General features: G+C 36.1%; 1 protein-coding gene across 1 annotated transcript; it reads left to right on the top strand.

Annotated features, from left to right (window-relative positions):
* The first annotated feature begins 2036 nt into the window (after positions 1-2036).
* On the top strand, positions 2037-3153 carry LOC123950810 (probable palmitoyltransferase ZDHHC24). The gene has a single exon (XM_046019258.1). The coding sequence runs from the start codon at positions 2045-2047 to the stop codon at positions 2897-2899; it is 855 nt and encodes a 284-aa protein (XP_045875214.1). The 5' UTR covers positions 2037-2044; the 3' UTR covers positions 2900-3153.
* The last annotated feature ends 12788 nt before the right edge of the window (positions 3154-15941 follow it).

The following is a 15941-nucleotide window of genomic DNA, read 5'->3' as shown; positions in this document are numbered from 1 at the left end:
TGCTGGAATAGAATGTTTACAACTTGAACTCTCACCATACACAATTAGAAAGCTATATGAAACAACTGTTAGCAGACTTTGGATAGAGAAAGCACCAGATTGTGATTCCTGAGAGATGGAAACAAAGGAAGTACGCTCTCCAATAGCTTTGGCTTTATGCCTGAAGGCAGTTTCAGAAATTCAAGGACAAGGAGCAAGTACTCAAAAAGAGCCTGGCTTTTCTCACTAAGTTAAGAGATAACTGGCATTTGGGGAAGCTGAGGCAGCTGGAATTGTAGAGCAGAGCTCTAGAAAGAAGATATGCAGAAAAAGAGCCTCAGAGATGTGCGGAAATCTTTGCTATATATTGTACTGCATGTGCGTTAAGTGCAATTCCACCCTTCCACCCCACAACATGGACACACACACAAAATAGGAAGCTTTAAGCTGAATCATTCCCAGAGCTCACACAAGTTTGAGAGACTTTCAAGCTCTGACTGGCCAGTTTGGAGAGTCTTGGCATAGGCTGGGATATTAAGTAATGGCTTCAAGGAGGCACACCTTATCTTAAGGGGTAAGATACCTGTCCCTGGAGTAACTCTATTTTAGTCATCTGTTAGCAACATTTTATTTTTTTAAAGATTTTATTTATTTGACAGAAATCACAATTAGGCAGAGAAGCAGGCAGAGAGAGAGGGGGAAGAAGGCTCCCCGCTCAGCAGAGAACCCAATGTGGGGTTTGATCCAAGGACACTGGGATCATGACCTGAGCTGAAGGCAGAGGCTTTAGCCCACTGAGCCACCCAGGCGCCTGTGTTAGCAACATTTTAAAAAGGATCCCAAAGGAATCAAAATGATTTGTAAATAATTTAATTGCCTTAAAAGCCTCAAATTTCCTTTTATAATGGAAAACATAGTAAAATGTTTTAAACATTTAAAAACATAATAGTTACAGTTTTGAGTATAAAAAGTTTCCAAACATGCCAAGAGCCAGAAACAGGTGTGAAGAAACTCCTAAAAAAACAATAACATCAACAACAACAACTGCTAGACTTAATCACAGAGTTTTAGAAGTGAATTAATGAGTGAGAAAAGCCACAGGACACAAATCAAATATAAAATATTAATTATATTTCTATATATTAGTAACAATCAGAAAAAGATATTTAAAGGTTTCAGTTATAATACTATCAAAAATCAAATACAGAAAATTTTAACAAAATACATGCGAGATCCAAACTTGAAACCTACTAAACATCATTGAGAGAAATTGATGAAGACATAAATAAATATAAGAAAAAATTGATATTGTTAAGATAACAACAACTTGAAGTATAGATTTAATGCCATCTTGGTCAAAGTCTTACCAGGTTTAATGTAGAAAATAAATCAACAGCAAAACTGATATAGGAATGCAAAGGACATTGAATAGTGAAAAACTTTCTGAATGTTTTATTATCATCTTATAGTAATCAATAGAGTTTGGTTGTATTAAGGATGTACATAGATTGATCGAACAGAACAAAATCTGATATAGACCCATAATGTGAACCGATATTTTAGAAAGGGCTTAGGCAATTGAAAAGTTAGTTTTTAATAAGTAGTGCTAAAAATCTGATATTCCAACAAAAACTCAAAGTAAAACAAAATGAAGGGTTAGAAACTGAAACTATTAACTTTCTAGACGAAAACATAGGAACATTTCTTTATAACTGTGGTATGAGTAAAATAATAAAATAATACAAAACAAAACAAAACAAAGTTCCAAACCATAAAAGAAAAAAATAAAAATTGGAGTTCACTCATACTAAACCGTTCTGCTCTGAAAAAAATAAATTAAAAAAAAAAAAGAAAAAGCTATAGAGAGGGTGAAAATATTCGTAATACATGTATCTGACAAACTATTATCATCCAAAATACCTAAAACTCTTAGACTTCAATAATAAAAATATAAAAAATAAAATAAAATAAAAAAATAAAAAGATAACCAACCCACTAAAAAGGTGCAAAATATTTGAAGAAATACTTCATGAAATAAGATGCACAAATAGGGTGGGTCCAAGCCATGGGGCAGCCCTGGGCGGTGGGGACCGCGGAGCGGGCGCCCGCGCGGCTGCCTCTCCTGCTCACCGCGCTGTGGGCCGCGGCTGTGGGCCTGGAGCTGGCCTATGTACTGATTCTGGGTCCCGGGCCGCCCCCGCTGGGACCCCTGGCTCGGGCCTTGCAGCTAGTGCTGGCCGCCTTCCAGCTGCTCAACCTGCTGGGCAACGTGGGGCTCTTCCTGCGCTCGGACCCTAGCATACGCGGCGTGATGCTGGCCGGCCGCGGTCTGGGCCAGGGCTGGGCTTACTGCTACCAGTGCCAGAGCCAGGTGCCCCCGCGCAGTGGGCATTGTTCCGCCTGCCGCGTGTGCGTCCTTCGTCGGGATCACCACTGCCGCCTGCTGGGCCGCTGCGTGGGATTCCGCAACTACCGGCCCTTCCTGTGCCTGTTGCTTCACGCTGCAGGTGTCCTGCTCCACGTCTCTGTGCTGCTGGGCCCGGCCCTGTCTGCCCTCCTGCGAGCCCACGCGCCCCTGCACACCGCCGCCCTCCTCCTGCTGCCCTGGCTCATGCTGCTCACAGGCAGAGTGTCTCTGGCGCAGTTTGCCCTGGCCTTTGTGACCGACACGTGTGTGGCAGGCGCACTGTTGTGTGGGGCTGGGCTGCTCTTCCATGGGATGCTGCTGCTGCGGGGCCAGACCACGTGGGAGTGGGCTCGGGGCCAGCACTCCTACGACCTGGGCCCTTGCCACAACTTGCAGGCGGCTCTGGGGCCCCGCTGGGTCCTCGTCTGGCTCTGGCCCTTCCTGGCCTCCCCACTGCCTGGGGATGGGATCACCTTCCAGACCGCAGCAGATGTGGGCCTCGTGGCTTCCTGATTCCAGGAAGAGCCAGGGGTGTTCAGGGAGAAGGTAGCAGGAGAGGGGGGTTTTCTAACTCCTTTCGGGCCCAACCCCGGCCTCCAGTCCCATCCTTGGCCTTGCCCCTGCCCAGCTTGGACTCCAGCATCCAGGGCTTGGGTCCCACAGCTCTGCCTCTGTTGGCCTCCCGAGGAGAGTGGATGGTTTGGTAAGGGGCTGCTTGGCCAGCCTAGTCACCCCTTTGCTGGGTTAATAAAGCGCCCACTTGGTTCTTGGAAAAAAAAAAAAAAAAAAAAAAAAAAGATGCACAAATAGCCAACAAAGACATGAACTTTGCTGAACATTCATAATCAGGCAAATGTTAACTGAAACCATAAAGACATACCACCCTACACCCACCATAATGGCTGATATTAAAAGGATGGACAGTACCAAGTGGTGATAAAGAAGTGGAGCAAGGGTAATGTTTCCAGTAGAGATGCTGAGATTAAAACCACTTTGGAAAACCAGTATGGCAGTTTCTTGCAAATACAAAAAGTATTTCACTAAGGCAATTGCTAGTTTTCATATGTGAATACTTAGTATAATTAATGTCTGATTTTAAAACATTTAAAAATATAAAATATATAAATGTTCACTCTGTTTTTTTAGGTTGTAAGTAAAAAGTACAAATTATATAGTCCCCTTCAATCTGTTGGTAAAAATGATGATTGATAAGGTACTCTACTTTGAGAAATTAATTGTGTGTCATCAAATGTCATATTAGGATAAAGCTTAAAATTGATAGATATATATATGAATACATCATAGTTACATAGTTACCAAATATATGACTATCCAGACATGCCCTAGATGATAAAGATATCATAAGTCTTTCAATATCATCATATAATTATCTTCATATCATCTAAAAGATTCCCCCTTTCCAAAGATCAATTATTGCATAAAAAATCCTTTTAAAACCTAGTGGATCGGGGCACCTGGGTGGCTCAGTGGATTAAAGCCTCTGCCTTTGGTTCAGGTCATGATCCCAGGGTCCTGGGATCGAGCCCCACATCGGGCTCTCTGCTCAGCAGGGAGCCTGCTTCCTCCTCTCTCTCTGCCTGCCTCTCTGCCTAGTTGTGATTTCTCTCTGTTAAATTAATAAAATATTAAAAAAAAAAACCTAGTGGATCAAACCAATTGCAACATATATTTTTGCTTGTTAATCTAAAATTTGAGCATGTTCAGTGGGGATCATTCTCTTTTCCACTTGACGTCAGTTGGGCTAGCATGAAGGTTGGGAGTTGGAGTCATCTGAGGGTTTTCTCACTCATCTTATTAATAGATACATGGTGCCAGGTGAGACCTCAGCTAAAGTTGTAGCTTCTTAACTACCTCAAAGTATGGTGGCTGGGATTCAAGGGTGACTATCTCAAAAGAGAGAGAACCGAATAGAAATTGCATTGCCAAATTTTGGAAATGATTGTCAGAATTTACAACAATGAATATATGTAAATTTTATGACCCAGAAATTCTACTATTAATTAATAACAATAACTAGTTAATAATCAATAACAATTAATTATCATTAATAATTAATACTAATTAATCTATTAATAATTAATAACTATAACTATAAGTAATAACTGATGACTATGTAAGTTTAGCATAGATATATATTTATGCCAAACAAATATACAAGAATTATAACAGAAGCACTTGTGTCTAGTAAGGAAAAATAAAAAATGGGAACAACACAAATATTCATCAAAAATAAGATAGATGGGGGGGCGCCTGGGTGGCTCAGTGGGTTAAGCCTCTGTCGTCGGCTCAGGTCATGATCTCAGAGTCCTAAGACAGAGCCTCACATCGGGCTCTCTGCTCAGTGGGGAGTCTGCTTTCCCCCCTCTATCTGCCTGCTTCTCTGCCTGCTTATGATCTCTCTCTGTCAAATAAATAAAATCTTAAAAAAAATAAGATGAATTAAAATATATTTTCCAAGTTGTCCTCACTCGGGCTTGATTAAAACTCCCCTCCTTTATTTATTTATTTATTTGCTAAATAAATAAAATACGTTTTCTGAATAGAATGCTATATAAACTATTTCTATGAGCAATAGTATGGGTTGATTCATAAACATATTCCCAAGTGAAAGTTTGCATGAAACTGGACCTAAAAGAGTACATAACATTTAATTTAATTTGTATTAAATTTGAAAGCTCTAAAGAAAACCCTATGGAAGAATGTCTGTGTGGTCAGTCCTTAATGGTCTGCCTTCAGATCAGGTGGTCCTGGGAGAGAGTCCTGCACTGGGCTCCCTGCTTGGCGGGAAGCCTGCTTGTCCTTCCCCCACTCCCCCTGCTTATATTCTCTTTCTCGCTGTCTCTCTCTCTCTTTGTGTCAAAAAGAAACAAAAGAAAAACAAAAACAAAAAACCACTATGGATATAGAAGTTATGATAGGTGTTGCCTTGAGGTTATCAACTTGAGGAAGGCATTAGAGAGAGCTGGTTCTATTTTTTATTTGGGTACCAGTTACATTGGTGATTTACTTAATTAAAATGCATCGAGCTGTGCACTTAACACTCGAACACTTTTCTGTATGAATGTTATACTTTAACAAAACGTTTAACAAAAATACATTTACAGATGAACATTTCATGTAATTTATATATTACTTAACTGGTGCTTTTAGGTGTTTTTTAAAGCATGACTACATGCTATTAAAATATAATTCCTTTTCTGTATCTTAAAATAAGACACAAATATAAAAACCTTTAAAGAGCCAATTTTTACATAAGAGCTTTTGTGAAAATTTCAATCAGGAAGATGATTGCCTGTTAACAGAGGCAGCTCAAGAAGAGCATAAACTGAAATCTCTTAAGAAACCTGCTTCAGAAACCTAGTTCAAAAACGGGGAGGCGAACCATAAGAGACTATGGACTCTGAAAAACAACCTGAGGGTTTTGAAGGGTCAGGGGTGGGAGGTTGGGGGAACAGGTGGTGGGTGATGGGGAGGGCACATTTTGCATGGAGCACTGGGTGTTGTGCAAAAAGAATGAATACTGTTACGCTGAAAAAATTAATAAAAAGGGAAAAAAAAAACATATGGGTTGGCATAATATAATAATACTGAATTTTTCTATTTGATAACATTCCTTTTTAAAATCTCTAAGTAGAGAAAATTGGAAATGACAGAGAAAATTGTCACCTTAGTGACGTTAATATTATAGTTAGCTTCAAAATAACTATCATTGTCTTGGATTGTGACTATATTTCTACCTGGTTAAGCTGTTCAATTGCTTATAGATTGAGGCAGTCAGCTTGATTTAGACTATATTTTAAGTAAAAGTAAAGTCATAACTTACTATCACCTATCTGGTAATGGTCATTTGTACATTATCCATTCATTCATTCATTCATTCACTCAAAAACTACGTAAAGACATGGACAAGACAGGCATATACCACATCTCATCAAGCCCAATAAAATAGGGAATATTATGAGCTGAATTATATCCCTCCAAAATTTATATGTTGTAGTTTCAGCCTTCAGTATTCCAGAATATTACCATGTTGGGAAGTAAAATATTTATAAGAGGTGATTAATTTAAAATGAGTCCATTAGGGTGAGCCTTAATCAAATATAAGAAGAAGAGAAAGAAATACCAGGGAATGTGTGCACTGGAAAGACAATGGAAGCACATAGCAAGAAGGCAGCTGCCGACAAAGCCAAGGAGAGATCAAACATGACAACACCTGATCTTGGGCTTCTCGCCTCCAGTTCTACGAGAAAATGAACTTCCATTTAAGTCATCCAGTCTGTGGTATTTTATTGTGACAGTCCTCACAAAGTAACTTGGGAAGTTATATCATTAAGAGATACTTATATGGAGAAGGACAAAATTACAGTTTTTTGCAAATATTATAAAAGAAAAGCATTAGGTTTACAAAATATAAGTTCTTATCCAGCCAAATATTAGAAAAAGACCCCCAAAATTGGTATTTTCTTTAAGCCAGAAGAGTGAGTTGAATTTAACAAGGTGAAGTAGAAATTATTTCAGGAATAAGAAACAGGGTTGACAGGAAAAACATTGGCCAGTTCTAAGCTCAATGGGTCAGGAAAGTAGTAAATCAAGAGGACAGTGGCACAAGCTGAAGATGTATTAGTCAGCAGGGATCAAATCCCATACAATAAATCCTTCCTGTAACTATACTTTATTGTCTTAATAATTGTATGAATTATTGTATATATGTGTAATTATATATAATTATTAAATGTATTATTAAGAATTGTATATATTATTGTAAAGATATATATGAGTAGATTAAGATATGCTTATAGATATACATATATATACATATTTATATCTATCCTTTTTCAACAGTCTTAGAATTTATTATTCCATAAAATTCTTATGACTAACTTTTCAAATTCTACCACAAATCCTATTATATGTATATTCTAAATTCAACTTTTTTACATTCATATGTAGTAAAAAATTAATTCTTTATAATTCTGAGACTATGCAATTGTAGCTATGGTATTATTAATTTTAAAATATATATATATGCCTAAGTCATTTAGGCTTAATGAAATGTTACAGAGTGTAGAATGCTCCCTTCCAGCTTTCACCCAGCTTTCTCTAATGTTAATATCAATAGAAGCATGCTATATTTATCAAAACTAAGTAATTAACATTGTTATGTTACTATTAACTACAGACTTTCTGATATTTTAGGACTCTTCCAATAATATATTTTTTTTCTGTTTCAGGATTCAAATCAAGATAACACATTGTAGTTAGTAATCATGTTTCCTCAGTCTTTCCCAATCTGATAGTTTCTCAGTCTTTCCTTTCTTTTTATACCTTGATACTTTGGAAGGTCAAATATTTTGGACAAGTATTTTGGTCAAGTATTTCGTAGAGTGTCCTTCTATTTTTGGTTTGTTTGATATTTTTAAATGAATCTATTGAAGTTACAGTTGGGAAAAATTTTCTACAGAGGCAATGTGCATATGAAATCGACACGACAATACTATTAATGTTAACCTGATCATTTGATTCAGCATCTGCTAGGTTTCTTCACTTCAAATTTTCTATTTTTCCCTTCTGATAATCTCTTGGAAAGGATTCACTGAGTCCAGTCAATACTCAAGGAGAGGGTAATTAAGATCCACTTTAAAGAAGAAGGGCTCTAAACAAATGGCAGTGATATGTACCAAACTCCAATGTGATCAGTAAATTCAAAGAAAGATACTTTAAGATTAGACAAAATTCGGGGCACCTGAGTGGCTCAGTGGGTTAAGCCTCTGCCTTCAGCTCAGGTCATGATCCCAGGGTCCTGGGATTGAGCCCCGCATCGGGCTCTCTGCTCAGTGGGGAGCCTGCTTCCTCTCTCTCTCTCTGCCTGTCTCTCTGCCTACTTGTGATCTCTGTCTGTCAAATAAATTAAAAAAAAAAAAAGATTAGACAAAATTCTGTTTCTACATGAATTAAAACATAAAAACTAAACAGAAAAGTGAAACAATAAATATGCTGGCATATTTAAAGTTGATCATCAGATTTTTTTTTAAAGATTTTGTTTATTTTTTTCCACAGTTTATAATTTATTTATTTATTTTTTCAGCGTAACAGTATTCATTGTTTTTGCACAACACCCAGTGCTCCGTGCAACACGTGCCCTCCCTATTACCCACTACCTGGTTCCCCCAACCTCCCACCCCCGCCCCTTCAAAACCCTCAGGTTGTTTCACAGAGTCCATAGTCTCTCATGGTTCACCTCCCCTTCCAATTTCCCCCAATTTCCTTCTCCTCTCCATCTCCCAATGTCCTCCATGTCATTTGTTATGCTCCACAAATAAGTGAAACCATATGATACTTGACTCTCTCTGCTTGACTTATTTCACTCAGCACAATCACCTCCAGTCCCGTCCATGTTGCTACAAAAGTTGGGTATTCATCCTTTTTTTTTTTTTTATAAACATATAATGTATTTTTATCCCCAAGGGTACAGGTCTGTGAATCACCAGGTTTACACACTTCACAGCACTCACAATAGCACATACCCTCTCCAATGTCCATAACCCCCTCCCCCTCTCCCAACCCCACCTCTCCCCAGCAACCTCCAGTTTGTTTTGTGAGATTAAGAGTCATTTATGGTTTGTCTCCCTCTCAATCCCATCTTATCAGATCAAGAGTTCAGAATGATGATTCTGAATGTTATTTATTTATTTGACAGAGAGAACACAAGTGGGCAGAGCAGCAGGCAGAGAGAGAGGGGAAGCAGGCTTCCCGCTGAGCAGAGAGCCTGATGTGGAGCTCGGTCCCAGGACCCTGAGACCATGACCTGAGCCAAAGGCAGAGGCTTTAACCCACTGAGCCACCCAGGCACCCCAAAAGTTGATCATCAGATTTTTAATTGGTGTTCAAGGAAATTTAACACTGGAATGTTCTGAGGAATAATCAATGAAAACCAAAGGTAGTCACAAGAGTAAAATGAAATGAGGTAAAGCAAACACTTTAAATGAGCTAGGTGGACATAAAGTGGTAAGAATAAAGGAAGAGCAGAACTTCATTGCAAGACATAAATGTAGGAAGATGAGAAGAAAAAATGGACAATAAGATTGAGCTGCCAGAAACAGAGCTAAATAAAAAAACAGGATTATATGACAACAACTGCTGTGAACAATTATATACCAACAAATTGTATAATTTAGAAGATAATGATAAATTCCTAGAAACATACAATATATCAAGACTGAATCATGGGGTGCCTTGGTAGCTCAGGCAGTTGAGTGTCTGCCTTCAGCTCAGGTCATGATCCCAGTTCCAGGGATCCAGTCCTGCATCAGGCTCCCTGTTCAGCAGGGAGTCTGTGTCTCCCTCTGCCCTTCACCCCGCTTGTGTTATTTCTCACTCTTGCTCTCTCTTAAATAAATAAATAAATATAATCTTATAAAAAGACTGAATCATGAAAAGATAGAAACTTTGAACAGATCAATAACAACTAAGGAGATTGAATAAAAAGTACCTCCCCAAAATAAAAGTTCAGGACTAGAAAGTTTAACTGGTGAATACTACCAAACATTTAAAGAATACCAAATTGAAGAGGGAAGAACATCCCCAAGTTCATTTACAAGGCCAGCATTGTGCTGATACTGCCAGTTAAGGAAACTATAAGAAAACTACAGATCAGTATCCTGGTTGAGTACTGATGTAAAAATTCTCAACAAATTCCTGGTAAACTGAATTCAACTGCATATTAAAATGATTAAACACCATAATTAAGTGGGATTTATCTCTGGGATGCAAGAATGATCCAACATATTCAATCAGTGAATGTGATAGATCACAACAATATTATAAAATAAAGTATAAAAGTACATGATCACTTCAATAGATGAAGAATGAACATTTGGCAAAATTCATCATCCAATCATGATAAAAACTCTCAATCAGTTGGGTAGAGGTGGAACATACTTTCACATAATAAAGTTGAGAAACCCACAGCAACCATCATACTCAGTGGTGAGAGACTGAAAGTTCTTTCTCTAAGATCAGGAACAAAGTAAGGGTACACAGTCTCACCTCCCCTATTCAGTATTGTGCTGTAAGTCTTCAGAAATGCGTTTAGGAAGAAAAAGAAATAAAATGCATCTGAAGTAGAAAGGAAAAGGCAAAATCATCTCTGTTGGCAAATGACATGATTTTATATATCAAAAGTTTTAAAAATCCCATCAAAAACTGAAACAATGATTAAATACAGTAAATTTGCAGGATACAAAAGTGTATATAAAAATATTGTGAATATATATAAACTAATAGTAAAATATCTGAAAGAAATTAAGAAAACAATCTCATTTATTTTATTGAAAAGAATGAAATTCTTGGGGATAAATTTAACCAAGAAGGTGAAAAATTTATAAACTAAAAAGTATAATATACTGATAAAATAAATTGAAGATTCAAATAAAAGGGACAATAAACTTATCCTTGAATGGAAATAATTAATATTGTTAAAATGTCCATGCTACTCAATCTATGGATGTAATGCATTCCCTATCAAGATAACAAAGGCATCTTTTATAGAAATAGAAAAAAGAAGTATTAAAATTCATAGAGAACCACAAAAGACCCCAAATAGCCAAAGCATTCCAGAAACAGAAGAACAAAGGTAGATACATCACACTTTCTCATTTCAAGCTATATTACAAAGTTATAGTAATCAAAACCTTATGCTACTGGCATAAAAACAAACATATATCAATGGAACAGAATTGAGAGCTAAGAACTAAACCCATGCATATATGCTTACTAGTATTTGGCAAGGGAACCAAGAACACTCAATGGAGAAAATAGTCTCTTCAATAAATGGTGTGCAAAAACTCACACACACACACAAGCACAATGAATGTGGACTCCTATCTTTTACCAGTCACAAAAATTAACTCAAATGGATTAAAGACTTAAATGTGAGACCCGATACCATAAAACTCCTAGAAGAAAACATAGGGAAACACTCTTTGACACTGGTTTTAACAGTGGATACTCAAAACATAAGCAACAAAAAGCAAAAATAAACAAGTAGAATTATATCAAATTGAAAAACTTATACACAGCAAAAGAAGTAAAATAAAAAAGCAACTCATGAAATAAAAGAAAATACGTGTAAACCAGCATATCTGATAAACATTTAAAATCAAAAATATTTGGGGAACTCAAAGAACTCAATAAAAAATAACCAAATAATCCAGTTGGAAAATGGGCAAAGTACATGGACTGACATTTTTCCAAGGAAGACATATGTATGGTCAAAAAATTCATGAAAAGTTGCTCAATGTCACTAATCATTAGAGAAATACAAATCAAAACCACAATTGGGTATCATCTCATGCCTGTTAGGATGTCTAATATCAAAAAGGTAAGAGATAAATGCTGGTGAGTATTGGGAGAGAAGAAAACACATGTACATTCATGGTGGTAAGGCAAACTGGTTTGGCCACTATGGAAAACAACATGAGAGTTCCTCAAAAAATTAAAACTAAAACTACCATATGATCCAGCAATTCAACTTCTGGGCGTATGTATCCAAGGTAAGTGAAATCACTATCTCAAAGAGATATCTGAATCTGTATGTTCATTGCAGCATTACTTAATTATTTATAATAGTCAAGATATGGAAAAAACCTAAAAGTCAATTGATGGATAAATGGAATATATATATGTGTATATATACATATATATATACAGACTCACATGATGTCTGTCTACAATGGAATATTATTTGGCCAAGGAAAAAAGAAATTCTGTCATTTGTGCCAACATGGATGAATCTTGAAGGCATTATGTTAAGACAAATAAGTTAGAAAAGAAAAACAAATACTGTATGAACTCACTTTTGTATGGAATATAAAATAACTAAGTCATATATAGAACAGATTTGTGGTTGCCAGGGGCATGCAGTGGTGAAGATGACCAACACACGCAAATTTCCAGCTATCAGATAAGTAGTAAATCCAGGTGAGGTAATGTACAACATGAGGACTATAATTAAGTATACTGCATTGCATATTTGAAAGTTGCTAAGAGAGTGGATTTTAGAAGTTTTTACCACAAAAAAAATTATAACTGTGGACATGATGTTTGTATTTACTAACCTTATTGTGGTAATCACTTCAAAATATATACATATAATATCAAATCACTATATTGTATACCTTAATCTTTGGGGGGAAAAAACGAGAAAGCAAAGAACATAGGATTAAATTTTCATTACTTTTGATTGGGCTTTGATATAACACAAAAATCACAAGTGGCAAAAAATATGTAGATATCCTGGGCCGCCTAAAAATTAAAAAGGCTTGTGACTGGAAGGCCATCATGAAGAAAGAAAAGATCAGGAATTTGAATGAGAGGAATGAGGAATTGTAGGAATGAGAGGAAATATTTCTAAATCCCATATCTAATAAGGATTTTACCAAGATTATATAAAAAACGCAACTCAAAAATGAAAAGATAAATAACCCAATTTTTAAACAGGCAAAAGATTTGAATTTCTCCAAGGAAGACATTTCTTCAAAGAAGACATTTCTTCAAAGAAGACATAGAAATACCCAAAAAAGCACCTGAAAAGATGCTCAATATTGTTAGTCATTAAGGAAAAGCAAAGTGAAACTTTAATGATATAGTACAAGAATGGGTAAAATAAAAAAAAAAAAAAAAGATAATCCCCAAGTTTTGGAGAGAATGTGAAGATAATAGATCCTTTGTACTTTGCTGATGTAAATACAAAATTGTTCAACTGCTGGAGGAAATAGTTTGGAACTTGCTCAAAAAGTTGGATATAGAATTACTGCATAATTCAGCAAATATAATCCTAGGTACATATGCAAGACAAATTAAAACATGTCCACACAAAAACGTGTACACTAATATCAACAGTAGCATGATTTGTAATAGCAAAACTGGAAATAACCAAAATGTCCATCAACCAACAAATGGATAAGTAAAATGTGATATATCTATACAATGAAATATTATATAGACATTAAAAACAAGTGACATATTCTAAAATAAGGATTAACCTTAAAAAGATTATCCTAGGGGTAACTGGGTGGCTCAGAGGGTTGAAGCCTCTGCCTTCGGCTCAGGTCATGATCCCAGGGTCCTGGGATCAAGCCCCACATCAGGCTCTCTGCCCAGCGGGAAGCCTGCTTCCCCCCTCTCTCTCTGCCTGCCTCTCTGCCTACTTGTGATCTCTGTCAAATAAATAAATTTTAAAAAGAAAAAAAAAGATTATCCTAAATGGATAATCATTTACAACCAAATAACAACCAAATAACAAAAAAAACTACATGTTATATGACTTAATTTATGTAAAATATCCACTACAGATAAATCCACCAAAATAGAAAACAGATCAGCGTTTACTAGAGGTGGTGGGAGGAATAAATGAAGGGTGACTACAGATGGGCATAGGGTTTCTTTTCTGGGTGGCGAAACTATTCTGAACTTAGATAGTAATCGTTGCCCAACTCTGTGGATATACTAAAACTTACTAAATAGTATACTTACTTTAAAAATAATAAGTTTTATGGTATGTGAGTGATATTTAATAAAGCTGTAACAAAAAAATAAAATATTTTTCTTTGCTTCACATATGAAAGAATAATTAGAAAATTAGAGTGATATTTTGAAAATATTTTAGAGTTCATATTGTAAATGTAAACATTTTCCTCAGTGGTGAACCCCATACTGAAGCGATTGTCATGCTTGGCTGCATATTGGAATCACCTCAGGAGTATTTATAAACTGTAATATCAGGGAACATGCCAGATCAATTAAAGAGAAATTCTGGGGCTGTGAGCCAGTCAGAAACATTTCTCAATGCTCCACAATGACTCTAAATGTAGAGTCAGTATAATTGTGCTATATATAAATGAATACGGTCTATAACATAAGAGTATGAGAGAGATTAGATGATCTGACAACAATTTACTGTAGTACTAACATATATCGAATTGGGTAAAACTGAAAGGTTTAGATCCAGCAAGTAAAAATGTTATAGCAGTTGTGACTATTTTTATATCGGTATAATGTGTTATTTGTTCAAACAAAAACAAAAACAGATGATAGGTTTGTCCTGATAATAGATCAAGAATCTTGCATTCAGGGGTGCCTGGGTGGCTTAGTAGGTTAAGCAGTTGCCTTCAGATCAGGTCATGATCCCAAGGTCCTGGGATCAAGCCCCACATTGGGCTCTCTGCTCAGGGGAGAGTCTGCCTCTTCTTCTCCCTCTGCCTGCCACTGTGTCTACTTGTGGACTCTCCCTATATTTCTGTCAAATAAATGAATAAAATCTTTAAAAAATATATTTTTTAAAAAGACTTTTATTTATTTGACAGAGATCACAAGTAGGCAGAGAGGCAGGCAGAGATAGGAAGGGAAGCAGGCTCCCCACTGAGCAGAGAGCCCAATGCGGGGCTCGATCCCAGGACACTGAGATCATGACCTGAGCCGAAGGCAGAGGCTTTAACCCACTGAGCCACCCAGGTGCCCCCAAAAGTGTATTCTTATATTCAGACTGGATTTTTATAGAATTAAATATATAAGAAATTAATAGGATATATTTGATAAATTGCTTGACTCAAACTGGCAAATCCTCTGATCAAAAGATTTATCAGCATGACTATTGAAGGTTATATTTTCTCATATGGAATTTGCAATAAAACAAATTAAAACAAAATATATCTCAAGTATAACAAAGGGGATTATTATTTTTTGGGATGTAGTGTATATGTCTAAAATATTGAGATTGTGTGTGTGTTATATTTGTATTAGATTGCATTACACTTAAAAGACCATTTTGAAGATAATTTGAGTTGAAATTGCCTATATCTGCAAGATAGTTCTCGTTCAGCATGATTTCAATCACACTAACAGTGATTTATTATTATTTTTTCCCTTTTGAAGTACACATTTTACATTTTACAAATGAAGTTTGGGAGAGTACACATTTGAAATATTTCTTTGGTTACCAGTGGAGCAATTTATAGCTACTTAGCTATAGAAAAGAAACAGCTTTAAATGCAAATTTTGGAAGTAGTCAATTAAAATATTAATTAAAACCCTGTAAGGTAGGACAAAGCCAAGGAAATTCAGAATTTTCATTCACTGAGGAAAAAAAAGTTTTATATCAATGAATTTTTGTAGTTCAATTTTCCGAATTTGAAATCACTTTCAATTTCATGATGAAATTTATAAAATAAAACAAATAGTAATAAAATAAACAAAAAACGAAACAGAAAACTTTCTTAAATTTTATTTATTGACACACAGTAGATATTTTATTTGATTTTTTTCGAAAGGTGTAGCAAGAAGGTATGAAACAATTAGTGGTCCTCATTTTGTAATACCTTTAACTTCACATTAACTTCAATTATTTCCTATTTGAATGACAATAAAGGGGCTCATAAATTCCTGAGAAATAAAATCCAATGAAATTTCTGTTCATTAAGAAATATTATTGATCAGGGCGCCTGGGTGGCTCAATGGGTTAAGCCACTGCCTTCGGCTC

Source organism: Meles meles, chromosome 9 (assembly GCF_922984935.1).
Source record: "Meles meles chromosome 9, mMelMel3.1 paternal haplotype, whole genome shotgun sequence".
In the NCBI taxonomy this organism is placed as follows: Eukaryota; Metazoa; Chordata; class Mammalia; order Carnivora; family Mustelidae; genus Meles; species Meles meles.
The sequence above is the reverse complement of the archived record's forward strand: the minus strand, read 5'-3'. Positions and strand labels throughout refer to the sequence as shown.

Coding starts and splice junctions, on each gene's coding strand:
- LOC123950810 (XM_046019258.1), top strand. CDS start 2,045: ATGGGGCAGCCCTGGGCGGTGGGGACCGCGGAGCGGGCGCCCGCGCGG.